This window comes from Hyperolius riggenbachi, chromosome 5 (genome assembly GCF_040937935.1).
Source record: "Hyperolius riggenbachi isolate aHypRig1 chromosome 5, aHypRig1.pri, whole genome shotgun sequence".
Classification (NCBI taxonomy): domain Eukaryota; kingdom Metazoa; phylum Chordata; class Amphibia; order Anura; family Hyperoliidae; genus Hyperolius; species Hyperolius riggenbachi.
Genome location: NC_090650.1, coordinates 192,247,529 through 192,267,496, shown reverse-complemented (window position 1 = coordinate 192,267,496; position 19,968 = coordinate 192,247,529). Strand labels below are relative to the sequence as shown.

Sequence of the window (19,968 nt, the reverse complement as noted above, 5' to 3'; positions counted from 1 at the left end):
GCATGTTTAGGTAGATGTCTTTTTTATTTTTATCTTTGTGCTCATATTTCTTTCTTTACTTTTTCAGGGACTTTGACCTTTAAATGTGGGATCACACTTGCACGGACCAGTTGTCTGAATCTTGGTAAAAAGAAAAACATTTCTTCCTGGGGTCCTCAGTATACAGTGCCTACCGGTGTCTTAAATATTCGCAAAATCTTGAGTGAGGTGGAGTCACATAATATATGAGGTTTAGAGGTGTCTTCATTAAAATGTTAATTGCCCTCTTTCCTTATCCCCTCGTTGACAGCCTTTTTTACTTTTTTTTACCTTATTTTGGGTGGTATTAATACCCCTTGTGCCATATACTTTGGACCTGTTTAGACTTTTAGATTGTGAGTATTGACATAGGCTATTGGCCCCAATTTTATTCAATTTTGCTTAACTTCCGCCTTCATTTAGTCTGGTCCTTATGGCATTTCCGCCTATTGGTGTTACAATAGGTGGCCTCCGCATTTGTGCGCTTCACCGCCGATGGTAACCCATTTCCGTATTCACTTATGCCTGACCTCTATGACATTTCCGCTCTATGCAGTCTCCGCGTCATGTCTCCGCCTTGTATCACAGGCGGATTGGTAATTCCGTACTGGGGATGCAGTTAGGACGATTATGACCGCCCACTTGCCTGCTCCCCATTGGCGTAGCACTACGTCTGTACACGCAGGCGTGCATTGGTGCGTCGTGGCGAGTCTATGCCGGGACGCACGACCTGAGAAAGCGGACGCTGATTGGCTCTGGGTCCGCACAGGCGCACTGGCGAATACAGGACGCCAAGTGCAGATATTTAAACAGCGATGAGCGCCATTGTGGTTAGGGTCTCCAGCCTAGCAGCGTCGCTCCTCTATAACGCCGTGGAACAGTAAGTATCATCGTACTATCTGGGTCCATCTAGATCCCTTGGGTAGTTAGACATACATTTTGATTGTGGTATTGCATTACTAATTTTGTGGATATATATTTTACCTAGTATGATACCATGGAGGGCTTCTTTCTATTTATACTTGTGCTCCTATGCTGGTATATTTGGGCTGATATCTGCATTCAGAAGAGGATATTGGGGGCACTGTGTATTGGGGCACCTGTGTTTTATCTCTAATAATTATACGTATATGCATTCCTGTATTTTTACAGTTCCCTATGTGCATCTGCTTGGTTCAGATGCCTGTGTCTACTGTTTATAAATTTCTGGCCCTGCGCTGATCCTCTTTATTACACAGGTTTGTGCAAGTGTATCCTACATTACATTTAAAATATCTGTATTTGGTTTTTTCCCACTCTTTTTTTCCTTTTTTTCACTTTCTTTTAGTGGATCTCTGGCGTTGCCTATATTAGATTGGTGTGTGGTTTCTGAGGATTTCTTGTTATTAGCAGCTATGCGTGGACTGATATTTACTAGTCCTTGGTGCAAATCGGCTGTGGACCTTCTCTTAAAGCCTATGGTTCTTCTCTTCTTACTATTGGTGGATTCTTGGTGCTTTGAAGGACTTTAACTTTCTGTACTAATATGGTGGTTGTTCTCTAGTCACCAGCAGTGATGCATTGACTGACATTTACTAGTCTGCGTGGCAGATCTGCTTTAGATTTTTTCTTCTAGGTCACGGTCTTTTTCTTTTTCATTCTATGATATGAGCCCTATATAATCATTGTATGGTTTGGTGTCTATATTCCAATTCTTTTCCTGATATGCAGGCTCAGGACTTATTCTGGACCATGTGGATTGCATATCAGAAATCACAATTGGTGGAGCTTTCTTTCCTTGTTCATTGCTCTATTTTGAGCTTATGGTCTCTTGAGCCTTGTTTTTAATATTTGTCTTTATTGTTTGTATTTTAGATATTTGTATTGCGGCCTGATGAAGGGCAAATTTATGATATAAGAAGCCCGAAACGAACATGTGTCGTTGCCTATAAGATACAAAAATTTCCTCCAATATTAAATCAAGCCAGAATACAACACTTACTTATCGGCTTCAATTATTCATGCCTTATGGCAGTGATTTAACCATATGAAGACCTACGATATGTGTGGAATTGAAAAAGCTTTTAAATCTTTGCTGATTTTTTGATATTTTGTATTAATAAAGTTTTTTCTATAAAGTTTTTGCCAAACTGCACTTTACCTCCGTGTTTTTTCTAAAGTCCTTTACTATAAATTACCTAAGCATGGAATGCCAAGCAGGCCTGCTGCCACCTGCTCTTCTCCTCCTCCTCCATCCTCTTCGCTATCCTCCTCGGCTGAGCTCTCCTCTTCTGCTGCTGCGGCTTTCTCTACTACAACAACAACAACTGCATCCCCCCACTCCCTAGGGCCTATTCCACATCCGATGGTGTCATGCCTTCCTGGGCCTGACTTGCCTGCAAGCCTAGAGTCACACTGGACACGCACTCCTGGCCGCTCTGAACAGGTGGATCAGTGGCTGACCCCTCACCAACTGGAGATCGGCAAAGAGTTGTGTAACAACGAAAGCAATCTGTTGGCGGCATTGATTTCGGGAAAGTTTACACATGTGCCGTGCATGGCACATGTCAAATCTTATTATACAATGCAAGCTTACAGGAGGTCCTCAAGCAGTTCAGGAAGGTGTGTGTGGCCATCTCAGGCATTCCTACAAGGCCATGGCATGCTTTGCATAGATTCAGTGGCAAAAGAACCTGCCAGTGAGACGCTTGATTTGTGACAGCCCTACTCACTGGAATTCAAGTCTGCTAATGTTCGACCGCTTGCTCCAACAAGAAAAAGCCATTTATGAGTATCTGTACAAGCGCGGTGCTAGGACAGGTCTTGGGGAGCTGTGGATTTTTTTTGCCACATTACTAGATGCTCATGCGCAATGCATGTAGGCTCATGCGTACTTTTGAGGAAGTGAAAAACCTGGTGAGTTGCAGTGAAGGCACCATCAGCGACCTGATCCCATAAGCTTTCTTTCTGGAGCATGCCCTGCAAAGCGTGGTGGATCAGGCTGTAGAGGAGTGTGACCAGGAACCATCACCACCACCTGAACCAGATTTGTCGTCCACACCTGATGTACCTGCGGCAATGCAGAGGGAGGAGTCGTCTGAGGAAGAGCAGTCAGAGGAGGAAGGTGGCTTTGAGGAGGAGATGGAAGAACAACCTCAGCAGGCATACCAGGGGGCTTGTGGTCACCTTTCGGGTTCCCAGAGGTTTTATATGTGGCTGAGGGGAGGAGGAGAACTTCCGTGATATCAGTGAGGAAGAAGAATGAGAGATGGCTAACTCAGCATCCAACCTTCTGCAAATGGGGTCTTTCATGCTGTCCTGCCTGCTGAGGGGCCCCCATATAAAAAGGCTCAAGGGAATGACCTGTACTGTGTGGAAATGCTACTAGACCCTTGGTAGAAGCACAAAGTGTTTCCGAACTACCAGAAGTCGGAAAGTATGCAGCAGTTGCACAACAGCCTGCAAAGTATACTGTACACTGCGTTCAAGAGTGATGTCACAACACAATGGAAATCTAACGGGAACACTGGTAAGGACAGGATGCTGTTCAGATGTGTAGAGATGGCCTAAAAGGTTCACCAGCAGACAGTTCCCGGTGGATATCAGCTGTTCGTGTCCACGACGGGCGTCAAGCACATGGCGTATTCGACCTGCCCCCTATACACCATCATTGAGCCAAGGTTTGACCCCTTATATCACAGTCAGCAGGCACATGGCAGCCAATCAGCCTGCACTCCCTCCCAATCACCCCTCCCTATAAAAATACTGTTGCGTCGCCCATGTTTTATTCTGTCTCCTTTAGTGAGAGGAAAGGAGAGAGCGCATTGCTGAAATAGGGGAAGTTAGGTAGGCCTGTTTTTTGTTGTTCCTCGCTGACTGACTTGCTGTGAAAGCACCCCAAATGGCCCTTTTCATGGCTGCCAGTGCCTTATACATCATTCTGCTCTTTTTTGTGTGTGTGTGTGTGTGTGACACTCCACAGCCCACTGGCACCCACCCAGAGCTGTGCACAGTATTACTACTTACTGCTATTGTTACCCCAATAAGTTGCAGGCATAGTAGCCAACCATTATTGGCAGAGGATGAAGGTGGTAAGGATGTTATACCACCTGATATGTCTCAGTCAGATGTCAATACACACATGAGGTGTCATGATGATGTTGTAGTACCTGTTGTTGGTGCCTTTTTGGAGGTGTCTGATACAAGTGAAACAGTTGATGATGATGATGATGATGATGATGATGATGACGATGTGTCCATGGATGTCACATAGGTGCAAGCAAGAAGAGATGAAGAAAAGGAGGACAGTTCTGATGGGGAGACAGAGAGGAGGAGGAGACAAGTTGTTGTAACTAGCAGTGGAAGATCTTCAAAAGGAGCTAGTGGCACTGCCACACAGCATGTATCGGCACTTGGGGTCAGCCAACCAACACGCCCAACAACTTCTGCTGTTACTACCACCACCAGCAGCAGCAAAATGCCGTCAACCCAAAACTCACCAGTGTGGTAATATTTTGTGTGTCTGCCTCTGACAACAGCAAAGCAATTTGCAACCTGTGCCACCTGTGCCACAAGAAGTTAGTCCGCCATCTATTACCTTACAAGTTGGTGGAATCTGAGACCTTTAAAAATGTGTTTCGATTGGGACCCCGCAGTACCCGGCAGAACTTATTTGTCCAGGAAGGCAATCCCCAACCTGTACCACAAGTCAAGGCATCTCTGGGACACAGGCCTGCTGCCAGCCATCCACTTGCTGACCCCCACTGGCAAGCCTCCACTGTGTGGGTCTGCATTGGAGTTGGTGACACCACCACGAATGGCAGGCAGGCCTGCTGCCACCTCTTCTCCTCCTTCTCCCCCTTCATCATCTTCTTCGCGATCATCCTCAGCTGAGTCCTCCTCTGTTGCTGCTGCACTCTCCTCTACTACAATTGCACACCCCTAGCTCCCCAGGGCCTATTCTACCTCCCAGTGCATGTACCAATAACCTTTTTTTCTAAATGACATTGACATTTTTTTTCTAAATAACAATACATTTTTTTTTTATAAATAACAATAACATTATTTTTCTTAAATTAAATTTTTATGTGTGAACCTGCACATACATGTGGAGAGCCAAGTCACCGCCTCTCTTGTCAGTGACACTCACCAGGGATGCAACAAACATTCATTTTCTTTTTTAAAAATTTCAATTTTGGGGGTAAAATGTGTAGGACATGACATTGTTTGGCCTCTGCTACAGCGTTTGCAAAAAATGTTTTATTTTATTTTTTTGGTCAAATTACAAAAACTATACATACATGTGCAGAGCTAAGTCATCCCATCTCTTATCAGTGTCACTTTACTGACCCATGTCATATTCCAGATCTGGTCGTGAATCTCGCGTGGCTGCATGGTCGCGTAACTAGTTAGCATGCAGGAATTCACAAATAAGCCAAAATAAAAAATATATAATAATTATGTTGTACACTGCTTCCATCGTACAGTTTTATTAATAACTTCCCATCATGGCCTGTGCTACACGCCCACTCTGGTCCGTTCAGTTGAGCACACATGCAGCACCACACACCTAAGTGTCTTACAGACCTGTTAGCACTCAGTCTTGGTTAACGTGGCGTTTGGTCTGTCTGTGTGAAGCAGACATAACTCTTACACTACCACCATGTGTACAATTTCAATCAAAATAAGTGCTACTCACCCGGGGCTTCCTCCAGCCCCAAGCTCCCAGCATGTACTCGCTGCAGCTCCGCCGCTCCAGGTCGCCGCAGCTCCAGGTCAGCCTGTACTGTGCCTGCAGGAGCGGTGCTGTCAATCACAGCCACATGGACTTGAACTACTGCGCTTACGCAGTATGCTCCGATCCACATGCCGGTGATTGACAGCGCCGCTCGCACAGGCGCAGTACAGGCTGACCTGGAGGTTGGCCTGACATCATCACCGGGGACCGGGAGGCAGCAGCGGTGAACGACTGATGACGGAACTGTGGCAAGGGACATGCTGGGAGCTTGGGGTTGGAGGAAACCCCGGGTAAGTAGCACTTATTTTGATTAAAATTGCCTGATATCTCCTTTAAGCAGCCCTTTATTCCTCAAATGTAGGAATGTTCTGTGATTTCTGCCCTTTAGGGATTAAAACCTACGTAATTTTTGATGGGACTTTTGGCATAGATCCCGCTCTGGCATGCCACATTCCAGGTGTTAGCCCCCTGAAACCACTTTTCCATCACTTTTGTGGCCAGAAAGAGCCCCCGTAGGTTTTAAAATTTGCCTGCCCATTGAAGTTTATGGCAGTTCACCAGGTTCATGCAAGCTCAAACTTTTAAGTTCAAGTTCGGTGTCCGCGAACCCAAAATTTGATGTTCCCAATATATCTCTACCGAGGTGTTGGTGATGTCAGACATGCACACTTTCTTAAGTCCAACGCATTACCACAGCCCTTCAGGATCCACCCTCAGAGAAAGCCTAACTGACAGGTAGTGGACTACCTGGCCTTAACTGCGGATTTCAACACTCTGAGGTCCGATGAACCCCTGGACTACTGGGGTGCAGGCTTGACATGTGGCCTGAGCTGTCACAAATTTGCCATCGAACTTCGGTCTTGCCCCGCCTCAAGCACCCTGTCAGGAAGGACCTTCAGTGCAGCAGGAGGGATTGTTACTGACAAGAGAAGTCGCATAGGTCACCAAAGTGTTGACTACCTGACCTTTATTAAAATTAATGAGGCATGGATCCTGCCTGCTGGAAGACTTGCAAATCAGTCCCCACACAGCTGTATTTCCATTCTGCACACGGCGTGAGTTCTTCACCACACAAACAAGGCTCCAGGTTAATCCTGAATTTTTAAAGCCGGCTGCTACAAAACCTAATTTTTCTGGCATGTGGCTGTACATGCCCAATGTTTCCAGCCTCTGGTGCTACACAGTGGCTGCAACAACTAAAAAAAGGCATGTACATGATGTCAATTCCCCTTTGTGATTGTTACCTTGTCATAATGAAGGGGCTTGCATATCACAATGAAGCAATGACCTATATGAGTGTGTTAGGGGCACACACAAGATGCTAAGATTGTTGCTTCATTGTGGACAGACCAAATTCGATCGGCTAGATACGTTTTGGTAAAACCTTTTTTTTTATGGTCACCTCAGGCGATCATTCAATAAAGCCTACTAGGCCAACACTGGGCCCACACTGTAGAATCAGTGTTTTTGGGTCACTTTACTGTCATTGAACTCCCTCAGACCAACCATAGGGGCTGGAAAACTCCCATTGCTTGCACTCTCGCCAACGTGCACACAAGCACGGCGATCACTACAGAAAGATTGCCACCGAGAGGACTAACATTTGAGTCCCGAGAGTGTCAACTATTAACAACTCTTTGCACCTGCAGCACCCGAACATCTAAGTTCCTCAAAGTCTAAGTTACATTAAATCTTGCGTGGCTGCATGGTCGCTTAACTAGTTAGCATGGTGGAGTTCACAAATAGGCTAAAAAACCCAAAAAAATTAGGCTGTACACTGAGCCTGTCTGTTTGGTAAAACTTGTAGCAACGCTGGTCCGTTCACTGGAGCGCTCATGCAGCACCCGCACATCTAAGAGCCTCAAAGACCTGTTACACTCAATCTCGCATGGCTGCATGGTCGCGTAACTAATTAGCATGGTGGTGATCACAAATAGGCTAAAAAAATAAATTAATTAATTAAACCATACCTTTAAAGTTCACTGAGACAAAAGATACTCACCTGGGGCCTACGCCAGTCCCTTTGAGGCCACTCGGTCCCTCGCCATCTCCCTAGGCCATCACTGTGCCGGTACACTCAGTAATTACTGCCCAGGTGCAGAGTGCTCCCTGGTCGAGTACCAGGCCATCCTGCAGGTATGGTATGGTTTGGGCTCATAGGTGTATGCCTTCACTTGACAAAAAATGGTTTTCCTTTAGAAGCGGTGACAGTTCATTGTGTGCTAGCCTAGCTGCAATGTAGACAAGGCTTTGATCCTACGTATGCCTGTATCTTCTGTCTATGGTAAGAGCTATTTTTATACATGAGAGCTAAAGTTACATTCTGTTTCATTTATTGGATGCCCTTGCTGTTGTTATTCACTGTGTGGAATGTACTGTAAATAAATCATCTATTTGAACCATTCAATGCTGCTCACACTTACTTTTGGCGTTCACAAGTCTGTTGCAGCCATACAGACTAGACCGTGCACGAAGAATTGATGCAAGAAAGGTGTGCCATTTGATGAGTACATTAAAAAAAAGAGGGGGGCTAAGGTAAATAGAATCATTTTGAGTGATTTGCTTTCTTAGTCCATCTCAAAGGTCCTCTAGCAGCAAAGTACTGTATATAGAGCCACTTAAAGTGGGATTGTACTCGTAAAACTAAAATTTTAGAAACTCTAAGATACATAATATAATATTTGAAAGCATTTCAATGTATTCCCTGTGTGTAAAATTGATTATTTTCACTGCAGAGAGCAGTAGAAGCTTGCTTATTACTGCTCATCGGCAAAGGCAACAATCTGCTTATGTCTTTACTCTGCCTCCAACCTTTTCTGCTGAAGTGACTCTGCAGTTGTCAGGGTGATATATATATTCAGTGAGATGGGAAGGGGGTTAGAGTGATGAAAGGATCAAGGAGAGTCTTGCTTTTTCCAATTATAAGAGACAAGCAGGATTCTACTGCCCTCTGCAGTGCAAATAAGCAATTTTGAGCACTGGGAATGATTTCACATGTTATTTTATGTAACAGAATAGTTACTGAACTTTTTGTATTGGGAGTATAATCCCAATTTAAAGAGAAATGTATAGCACAGGTCAGCTTTGGCAGAGAGATAAGTATTTCAGCCACAACATGAATGTTAATCTATGTTTTAAAACAAAAAATCATGTATTCTTTTTTCTTATTTCACTTAAAAACCCAGCAGCTTCAAGTCTTATTTCTTTTAATCATTTTTCCTAGAAAAAAAAACAAAGATATGTACAGTATGATCATTCCCACATCTAATGTTCTGATATGCCTGAATACTTTGGGGCTGATCCAATTCATAATGTAAATTATCTCATAGGAGAAAACTTAGTAGAAAAAGTGAATTAGATCAGGCCCTTTGTTTCGCAGAACTGAAGATATCTATGACTGAAAAGGAAAGATCTACCTAAAAAATACTGGTGCATATGACAACACCTTTATTTAGTTTGATGTCTTTGGAGGTGGTATTGTGAAAGTTCATATTGCACTGACTGTTTACCTAGCAATGAAAAGGCAAAATCAGTGTTCCCACCCTGTGGGCTTCACTGCATGGGTAATGTTTTCTGCATGAGTTACTGAAAGAATAAAACTGTTCAAGTAACAGTTGGCTAAGTTCACAAAGAATGTGAGTTATCTGAAATTATAGCTAATTTTATTTGACTACTTTGGTTGCTTTCAATTCAAATAGCACACAATTAAGTATTGTAAACCAAACTGCTTTTTAGTCCTCTCAGAAATTGCTGTTTATCATTTTTTTAATTAAAAGAAAATGTTTTGATATGGTACTATAAAGGAAAAAGGATTCTAGTTACAAATAAATTTGATCTAAGTCTAGCAGGACATATTCTATTATTACAAAGAGGAAACAAGTGTTGACTTACCAATAAAAACTGAGTAGCAAAATTAAACTGCTTCTGTAGAACAAGTAGTGTGATGTATGGTAGAAAGTTAATTATATACAGTAAACTTCCACAAAGTGCTGCAGTACTTGCTTTGTTAAAAAATATGCTGACCAGGAAACTAAACATAATAACAGAGATCCCAAATTCCAAAAGAAAAAGAAATATGATGACCACATTGCTGTGAGCAAGAATGCCACTCAGGTTAAGAATCAATACAATGATGAAGCTGCTGATTATGACAATCCCAATATTTTCAAGGAGCCAGGCAAGAAAATTTGATTCACTTTGAACACCCATTATCTTCAGGTACTGAAAAGAAAGAAATACAAAAATAAATGAATAGAATAACAAACCGCACAGAAATGTTTTGACATACCTGTTCTGGGAAATGGATATCTCTTTGGGTGAAATCTACAGTTTATATACATATACAGGTAAGCCCCGGTTAACAAACGAGATAGGGACTATAGATTCGTTCTTAACCTGAATCTGTTCTTAAGTCAGAACAACATGCTACCTCTGCCCCCTGCACCTCCTCTGTGCCCCCTGTGCCGCCAGTGTCCCCCTCTCTGTCACCTCTGCCCTCTGTGCCTGCTTATACAAGTTTAAAAGCCATTTTTTCTTTGAATTTTTTTTTAAATCAATTTTCTCAAAATCTACAAGTCCAATTTGAAACATTATTTTTTTGGCTTGTTCCCATTGAAACACTGGGCTCGATTCACAAAGCGGTGATAACCCAGTTAAAGACTTTAGGCGTGATAACCATTTTTATCATGCCTAAACTCAGTTTAGGCATGATAAGTTTAGGCATGATAAGTTTAGGCATGATAAGTTTAGGTGTGATAAGTTTAGGCATGCTAAGTTTAGATAAGTTTATATCGCGTGCAAAGTCCCGCACGCAAAGCAGCGCCATTAAACTCTATGCAAAGTGCACCAGACTTTGCTAGCGCAAAACTTTTGATCAGCTGTGCACTGTGGTGCTAACCCAGTTGGTGCTTAAACTTATCACGCCTAAAAACTTATCACACCTAAACTTATCATGCCTAAACTTATCACACCTAAACTTATCACACCTAAACTTATCATGCCTAAACAGAGTTTAGGCATGATAAAGGGCTTTTCACCACGGTGCTAACTGTTAGCACCGCTTTGTGAATCAGGCCCACTGTATCCATGCCGTTCGTATCGGCGGGTCAGTCGTAAGTTGGGCGTTCGTAAGTCGGGGACTACCTGTATTTTATATTGCTCAATTTTTCACAATAGTTGTCCTTTAAAGAAAATCCAAGGTGGGTTCTAAGAGTCCCATTAGTACACAGAGGCTGGGTCTGCATATAATGCCCAGCCTCTGTTGCTATACTATCTCTCTCCCTCCAGGCCCTCCCTGCGCTCTGCTGGCCCCCATAAATTAACCCGCCATGCTAGCGACACGCAGTGTGTCACTAGCAGGCTGTTTACATCCACACTGTCACTCTTCCCCCCCCCCTTCTCTATATCGCCGCTCCCCGCCTGCATCCCTTCCATCCCCGCTTATTGGAGGGAAGGGACGCAGGCGGGGAGAGACGATAGAGAGGAGGCGGGGAGTGGCGGAGAGTGACAGTGTGGATGTAAACAGCCTGCTAGTGACACGCTGCGTGTCGCTAGCATGGCGGTTTGATTTATGGGGGCCAGCAGAGCACAGGGGTGTCTGGGGGGAGGCAGTATAGCAACAGAGGCTGGACATTATATGCAGACCCAGCCTCTATGTGCTTATAGGATTCTTAGAACCCACATTGGGTTCTCTTTAAAACACCATTCTGTTTTTGAATATAGTTCTTTGTCCAAAATTATATTGTTATATATTTGTAATTTTAATTCCAATACTTTCCCTCAAGCAAAATGATAAAACAACAAGATACAACAACAACAAGGCATAATTAATAATTAATTTTACTTTGTAGTTCAACCTGTAAAATTCAATCTAAAATGAACAGTTCTAAAGTTAAAACCTGAAATTCCAATTTAGTTCACATGCTGCCACCAATTGTCATCTTTCTGTTTTCAAAGGATAGAGTGACATTGCTACTATTATCATTAATTTATTTATTCGGAAAGGAGGGTGTGACAAATCAACGTTTATTCGTCCTAAATAGGTAGTTAGAGCCTTATGAAATATTCCCTGTTGCCACTATTAACAAAATGACAACAGATAGGGAAAGGCTTGGTTTCTAAAAAGACCAGGGAAGCCAGGGGTTAACAGTTCCTCTCCCTGGTCAAATGTAGCAAATGCTCTTATTACCTAGGTTTTTCACACCTCCGTGTGACAAAGGGTCCTGGGCATTCAGGGACCCCCAACCAGGCAGAAAGAGGGAAATCTCACAGCTCCACTGCCCTAACCCGGACTTGGTGGCTCCTCAGCTCCGTACATGAAAAAAGCAGCCACAGGAGGTCCTGCTAACATCCTGCAGAAGCCACTTAGAGACCACAGCTGGCTTTCTCAGTGACCAGTTAGGAAACCTATCTGTGACCTCACAAAAATGAAATCCATCTTTTGTCATAAAGATGACTTTCCAAATAGGCAACAGCCTTTAGAACCCGCTTATTATGAAATTCGGAACAAACCACACAATTGGACTTTTCCGAATTAACGGTAAGCCCTGCCAAAGCAGAGATATGCATTTTGGGGTCACCGTTCACTCTAAACCCCCCAAGTTTGGTATTAGCAGATGCACACACTTGTGCTGGTTATGAATATTTATTCGGGTTCTTGATATTACCCACGGGCATGCCGAGAGCGGGCAAAATATGAATTGGCCCAAACCTCTCCCTGCCTAAGGGGGCACTGCCTTATTCAAATTGCACAAGGCTGGACTTGTATGTGTCATAACTCCTCCCACCTACAGTGAGGAACAAAACTGACATGACCCCAAAAGTCCAGGTCCTTTTACCTTTAATCTGACGCCTAGTAACATCCTGGCAGCCCGCAAGGACACGGGTCAAAACCTCCATTTTGGAACTATTTCTAACAAAGGCCTGTTGGTCGCATGGCAACCGCCATTTTGGACTTTACGCCAAAGACTTGCGATTGCCGCATGGACTACCAATAACGGTATTTGAACTGTATATTCGGACATTCTGTTTTGTTTTCATCTCTACTCTCTATCAAACCAAACTGTTCTAAAGTAAGCTGTGTGTATGTAGTTTAGAAATAAACTAACGATTTTTTATCGTTCAGTCGTGTGCCTGTTCTGGTCATCTGATTGCTGCTATAACGAACTGCCCTCTGAAGAGTCAGTCATACTACCGCATTGTTTTATGATTTGCTTATAAATTGTTGGTTTGCTAGCTAGGTTGTAAATAACCGTTTCTTCCTTCTAGGATTAGCTAGTACCAGATTTCCTGTGCAAAATCGATAACTTTCGTTTCTCGATTGTAAATACAATTCGAGATTGCATCATATAGGGACCCAGTAACCTTTCTTTAACGTCACATTTCTCACAGTCTTTAAGCCGTCGGAAGTGACTATTCCCCGAACGGTGACTGGAGCGTGTTGAACGTGATTGGGCTGGCTACCGTATTATGATAGTGTTGGGGTCTCTTCGCCCCAGTTGGAGACTGTCTGCTCCTCAATCAGGCAGTGGTGGCAGTGTATTTACCCGATTTCCAGCACGAAATCGATATTTTTAGTTTACCGATTGTATATACAATCAGAATTGTACATGTATGGGCACCTCCAACCGATCTTAACTGTTTACTACGCACACAGTGAATTTGCCTCCAGCAGTCTCTAGTGCATGAGACCTGCATGGCAACAGTGGCCTAGTAATACGGGATTGGTGGATGTTTGTCCCATTACATATTGTCGGCAGCTGCGCGACCAATCTTTGTCAGTCTGTTCACCGTACTTCCTGCATATGCTAACTGGAGCAGATTAGACGGGATTGGCACGCTCTGTCGCTTTTTCTTTCTTGTACCTCTGACGATCCAGCAACCGGTCTCATTGTCCGTCTGTGCCCGTACTTTCTGCGTACGCTAACGGGAGCAGATCTCGATGGGATTGTGGGGCTGGATTGTCACAGGGTGTGCAAAAAGTTTATCAATTTGGGAAAGGAGATTGTGTGTCTATTTGCTAAGGAGAGGTATAAGATATCAAAATTGGGAATTAACTGTGCTTTTATTATGTTTACAGAAGAAATACAATGCTCATATAAAAAACAAAGGCTTGGTTTAAGCAAGCCAAATTTAGTTGATACCTCAATCCAATTGCTCTGATACAGCCAGTTCTCATAAATGTAATACTACATTTTACAGTGAAAGCCAAGCAGTCACTACAGTTTCAACACAGACACTATTCCATAAGGTAAGAATATTTCAGAGGAGATTAAAAAAGTGCTTTGACTTTTTACACTTCTTTTTAAATATGAAAGGGAACGTTTCAGTCACTTCCACTTAATGCATCTCACACCTTTCATATCTATATACTCATTATCCTCTATATTTTTATTAGGCATTTGTCATCCTCCCTTTTAGGAAGGAAAAAAATTCCAGCGTTTTTTGTCATGCTCGATCAGAAAATCTTATTCTCAAAGAATAAGTACATTATAAATACAACAGTGTTACACCTGTGTTTTCATAATTTAATGTTATTGAAAAAAGCATATTTTTGTTCCATTTCCATTCAGCTATACATTTTCAGTCCGGAATGTGTTCAATCTTCTCTGCTATAATGGCAACAACACTCCGTATTACACTGCTCACAGATTGCTGTTTTTCTGCATTAGCAATCAGTTGTGTGGAGCAGAAGCCATTGCCACTGTTTGTGTATCTGTAGCAATCTGCAGCAGGCTCTGCTACACCCATCTGGGACATAATAGTCTTTCGGAGTGGCTAGGTTTAAATATGTTAAAAAATAAGGAAGTTTAAAGGACAGCTGAAATGAGAAGAATATGGAGACTGCCATATATATATTTCCATTTAAACAAAACAAGTTGACTGGCAGCCTTGCTGATCTATTTGGCTGTAGTAGCATCTGAATATCACCAGAAACAAGCATGTAGTTATTCTTGTCAGTTCTGACATTAATGTCAAGAACACCTAATCTACATATGCTTGTTCAGAGTCTATGGCTAAAAGTATTAGAGGCAGAGGATCAACAGGATAGCCAGGAAACTAGTATTGTTTAAAAATAAATAAATATGGCAGCCTCCATATACCTCTCATTACAGTTGTCCTTTAAATAGTTTATGGCAAAATTTTGGAATATACAGAGATGGCCTGACCACCTGAGAGGGTTTCATCAATTGTTATCTGAAAGCAACATAGTTACATACTTATTTGGGTTGAAAAAAGACATACGTCCATCGAGTTCAACCAGAGAACATCTTCTATGGATTTCTCAATACCTGCCACGCTGATGATCAAAGGAGAGTGAATAGAAAGGACTTGATGCACTCAATTTGAGACAGGATACATTAACTTGTACATAAATTACTGCTGGTTAGCACACCTCACTGGACACTTCACTATTCTAATGTGAGCTTTATGTCACATTTAATGTTTGTGTTTGTATTTGATATATCGTGAATTTGAACACAGGAATACTCCTGGTCACTACTGTTCAGCATCTGAGCAATAAGATAGGGTAAGGAGGAGTTCACTGCCCTGTGTGACACATTGCTCTTCACGTGACTTGGATACTTCCTCATTCCAGTTTGAAGGGAGGAAGCGCCGTTGTCACGTGAAGTGCAATGTGACACACAGGGCTTTGAACTCCTGCTAACCCTGCTAAACATTCTATAAATTGTATATAAAAAAAAGTTATCTGTTAGGAAAGTTTAACACGGTTTTCATTACCTCTTCAAGATGAATTTCCTTCTCATAAACTCGTTTTTGGACCATGCTAGCAATATTAATTATCCATGTCAACATCATTATAAGTGGAAAGAAGAAGCCAATATGGTTGAGAAAACTATATAAAAAAAATAACAGATCAGAGAAATAATTTCACAGTTATTGCATGTGATTGACATCTGTCCAAGTGATCCCTAACTCAGATCCAAAAGAAAATCACTGCATATTAAACACAAGTATATAAAAGGTATTTACTTACAGGTCTTGTGTGTGACATGGATAAGGCATTGCTTGCACCTGAATTTCTGGTTCATATATGTGTGCACCTGTGTGCAGAGAAATGATAGCTCTGTCAATCATGTCTTGAACTGGAGCAAAGACATGGCTGTATGCTATTCCACTTCCAGGAAGCCTCTGAGGGTGAGATTTCCAAACTGGATTTTTTAAAGCATCCGTTTTTATGCTGTATAATGCATTTGTTCTTATTGTATACTTCACATGGGGTGGAAGTTTATTATTTGAGTGATGATTTTGTGAATGTTTCATTTCAGAAGAGAAATTGAATATTATGCCTAAGGAACAATACATATTCATTATCAGATTATTATTGTTAACTGATAAAATACATAAATGTTTGTAAAAACAGAATCTGTACTGATTGTGTATCTCCACAATACCCTAAGGCTAGTTCACATGAATGGTTACAATATGCAGTAATCCAGAGGTTAACGCATGGTTCAGCCACCCAGAAGTCAGGGATCCACTACCTTTCATTTGTTGTGCTATATAATGTAATCAAATTGCAATTATAATTGCTGTTAGAGCCCCTGTCTGACACGCTCCTGCCATGCAGTTAAAGAGACACTGAAGCGAAAAAAAATTATGATATAATGATTTGTATGTGTAGTACAGCTAAGAAATAAAGCATTAGGAGCAGAGACATAAGTCTAATATTTGTTTCCAGTACAGGAAGAGTTAAGAAACTCCAGTTGTTATCTATGCAAATTGCCATTGAGCTCTGCGACTTTCAAAGTCGTAGAGAGCTCTGTGTTCTGAAGGCTTTTATCTTAACTGTATTGTTTTTTTTTTCCTTGCAGAGAACAGTTCAGGACAGGTCAAAAGTTCACTGCCTGTTCTGTAAAAAAACCATTTAGAATGCTGAGTAATGTGAAAACTGCAAATATTAGAGAATGATGCAATGTTATAAAAAAAAAGCTGTATAGCTGAAAATAAAAATATGAGAATATGTTTTTTGCTACTAATGTTCTAGTAATTATCCATACTACACAACCAATTCATTCTATCATATTCCGTACTACACAACCAACTCATTATATCATTTTTTTTTCACTTCAGTGTCTCTTTAAAACATCCTTCTATGGTAACAAACGTTACGTTACTTGTGCACGAAACATTACTATTATTACCACCAGCAGTGTACCGCACATTGTGCAATTAGCATGGCCCACAGTATGGGAGTAATGCCCGCATTACTACGGCAAAGTGCATTATGCTATTTGCGTAACGCGCGTTACCATAGTAATGCTCGCATAACTGCTGCATACCAATTTCAGCAATGTAGCAATGTAGCCTGTAAAGCAACACCAAAAATAGCGCTTGCCATCCTGCACATAATTAGTGTTTGCATTAATCAGATTAGAAGAATGTAAACAAAGAACATAAAACTAATATTGAAGTAGATGTATCTAACACTCACACAATGCTTTGCTACCTGAATGCCTCATCCGTCCATGATAAGGATTTTATATATTTCAAAGTTTTTTTGTGTGTTTTAGTCCAAGATGAAATATTCCAATAATATATACAAAAAGGGCTGGCACCACAGAATAAAAATAAGCTCTTTATTGAAATGCCATTAAAATGACATAATAGTAAAAAAAATAGGCTTTTGACTATTATGTCATTTTAATGGCATTTCAATAAAGAGCTTATTTTTATTCTGTGGTGCCAGCCCTTCTTGTATGCATGCTGTATGGGCCTCATTGGTACTGAGACCTTTGGCTTTGGAGTGGTCCTCCACTCTACGATTTTTGCAATAATATATACAAAAAATATTAAACTACATGCATGTATGAGTGTGTAATTCATTGTGTAAACCGCTAATGTAATGTAAAGAGTTTTTGGGGAGCAAATTAATGCATAATTAATACTCTTTCTTAAGCTGGCAGCATTTAAAGTTCAGGTTACAATAGAAAATCTTTGAATTTAAATTAAATCTTTTAAATTAAATTTAAATAAAATAATGTTTTTAGACTGTGCTTAACGTTGAGTAGAAAGAAAGGTACAGTATTTGAAAATATGCCAACACAGAGAAAAATGTACTACCAATGTATAGTGTTGCTATTGGTAGTTAAAAAAAAGATCCTGAGTGAATATGTACGTGTATAAAGCATTAAGGGACCTCACCAAACTGCACAACATGGCCCCTCCCTACTGCTATACACTCCCCGCTAGTGACGAGCGTAATGACCTAATTACGATTACACAAAATCTTGCGTAAATCGCAAAATTACAATTGTGGCCGTAATTAAAAATTCGTAATTTCAGGAAATGTAATGTTTATGCAGAATTTTGTAATTACGATCGTTTTTCATAATTACGATCGTTTTCTTAACGGAAACAAATTGGAATTTCATGTTTAATTTGTCCGTTCTCGAAATTGTGTTCCAGTCCAGAGCCTCCTGATACATTTAAAGTGACAACACGTGCAGGGACTTTTGCATTATCAGATATTGCAAGGCCCAAAATCAAGTGTCTCAGCATGCATGATCGATAAGTGCACCTTTACACCTTTACAAAGAGCACCTGTCTTAGAAGTGGCTGCAGGTAGAGCCTCTTCATACATTTAAAGTGACAGCACATGCTGGGACTTTTGCCTTATCAGATATTGCAAGGCCAAAAACCAAGTGTCTCAGCATGCATGACCGCTAAGTTCACCTTGGCAAAGAGCACCTGACTTAGAAGTGGCTACAGGTAGAGCCTCCTAATACATTTATGGTAGGAACACACTAAGCAGTTTGGGAAATGTAGCATTTTGCGGCATATGCGGTGGTGCATTTTTAGTGCGTTTTATGTGCATTTTCTGTGCATTTGCGTTTTGCGTTTTGTTCCGCACATGCATTTTTCTTGCAGTTTGCATGCATTTTAATGCATTTATGGATCGAATGTATGAATCGCATAGGCGTTTTGTATGGGTTTTGCATGTGTTTTTTATGCGTTTTATGCAAATCACTAGGAAGTCAACAGGAAGCGGAAATACATAATCAAATTAGGGTTTTTTTTTTAAATGCATAAAAAATGCACTAAAGTACAATACCTCTGCGTCACCATTGACTTTCATTATGTGCAGTTTAGATACATTTTGGAAAAATATGCAGCAAGACCAGCATTTTTAAAAACGCACATTACAGAACACAAACATATACGTTTTTTTCATGTAGCCCATTGACTTTATGACATTTTGTGCATTTTCCCTGCATTTTCCGCAACGCCAGCGTTTCTGTTTAGTGTGTTCCTACTCTCAAAGCGACAGCACGTGCAGGGGCCTTTGCATTATCAGTTATTGCAATCAATGAGTGACTTTCCTGAGTTTAGTAATTACTTAAATTTGCATAATTACTATAAAAAATGAAATTACGTCCATTTTTGTAATTAAAATAACTGTTTCTATAGAAAACATGAATTTGCGCCGAAACGCAAAATTACATGATGGAAATTTAGCTTATGGAATTCCGGATTACTCTTTGTATGGCAGTTACGAAATTACGAACTTGTGACTTAGTGACAAAATTTGCGGCCAAAATTTCAGGTCAACACTACTCCCCGCCTCCCCCTTTTCTTAATATCAACATGTTTCTGGACATGTAGTGGGCTTACCATGCCATTTTGTTGTTGATAAATGTCCTCCAGGAGACTGAACCACTACCTGAACCACCAAAATGTATCCCTAAGTCATGTATGTACAAGAAGCTTGGTTCTACTGGGTATATGCAAACTGTACTTGCTTATGCCCTGTGCTTATGCCCTATGCACTCATACACAGACAGGGCATGGCTTGAGAGCATATTCAACAAGCTCTTGATGAATAGCTTTCTTTAAAAGAAAATACTAATAAAAAATATTTGATTACCTGCTAGAAATGTATTATTCTGAATCATTTCCTTAGCTTTTTCTTCAAAAACATCAGATGAGTTGTTAGGTAGAAATCGATTAAAACAGAAACATGAAGATATATTTATCAGGAACTTGGAGAAGTCATTGATTTGTTGTACCACTGAATTATTAAGGATTTTCACACTGTTGTTTTCTGAAAAGGAACAGTTAACAACATATACATGATTTACAACTTCTATGGGATCCTAGATCCAGAATAACCAAACTTTCATTTTCAATATTTTAATGACCGTTTATTCTCCTAAATTGGAACTTGAAATGAGGCAAGTCCTCGGTCAGTCTACTGCCGTGGTGCCAATCTG

At 41.1% G+C, this 19,968-nt stretch overlaps 1 protein-coding gene across 3 annotated transcripts in view; it reads right to left on the bottom strand.

Annotated features, from left to right (window-relative positions):
• The window catches only part of ABCA13 (ATP binding cassette subfamily A member 13), a 770,386-nt gene that overhangs the window by 385,719 nt on the left and 364,699 nt on the right, over window positions 1-19,968 (bottom strand). For all 3 annotated transcript variants that reach the window (XM_068236514.1, XM_068236515.1, XM_068236516.1), the window contains exons 29-32: window positions 19,623-19,799; window positions 15,732-16,044; window positions 15,476-15,590; window positions 9,626-9,955 (exon numbers count right to left, since the gene is read on the bottom strand). In XM_068236514.1, coding sequence (XP_068092615.1) covers window positions 9,626-9,955; window positions 15,476-15,590; window positions 15,732-16,044; window positions 19,623-19,799 — 935 coding nt within the window. The remainder of the gene's footprint in view (window positions 1-9,625; window positions 9,956-15,475; window positions 15,591-15,731; window positions 16,045-19,622; window positions 19,800-19,968) is intronic.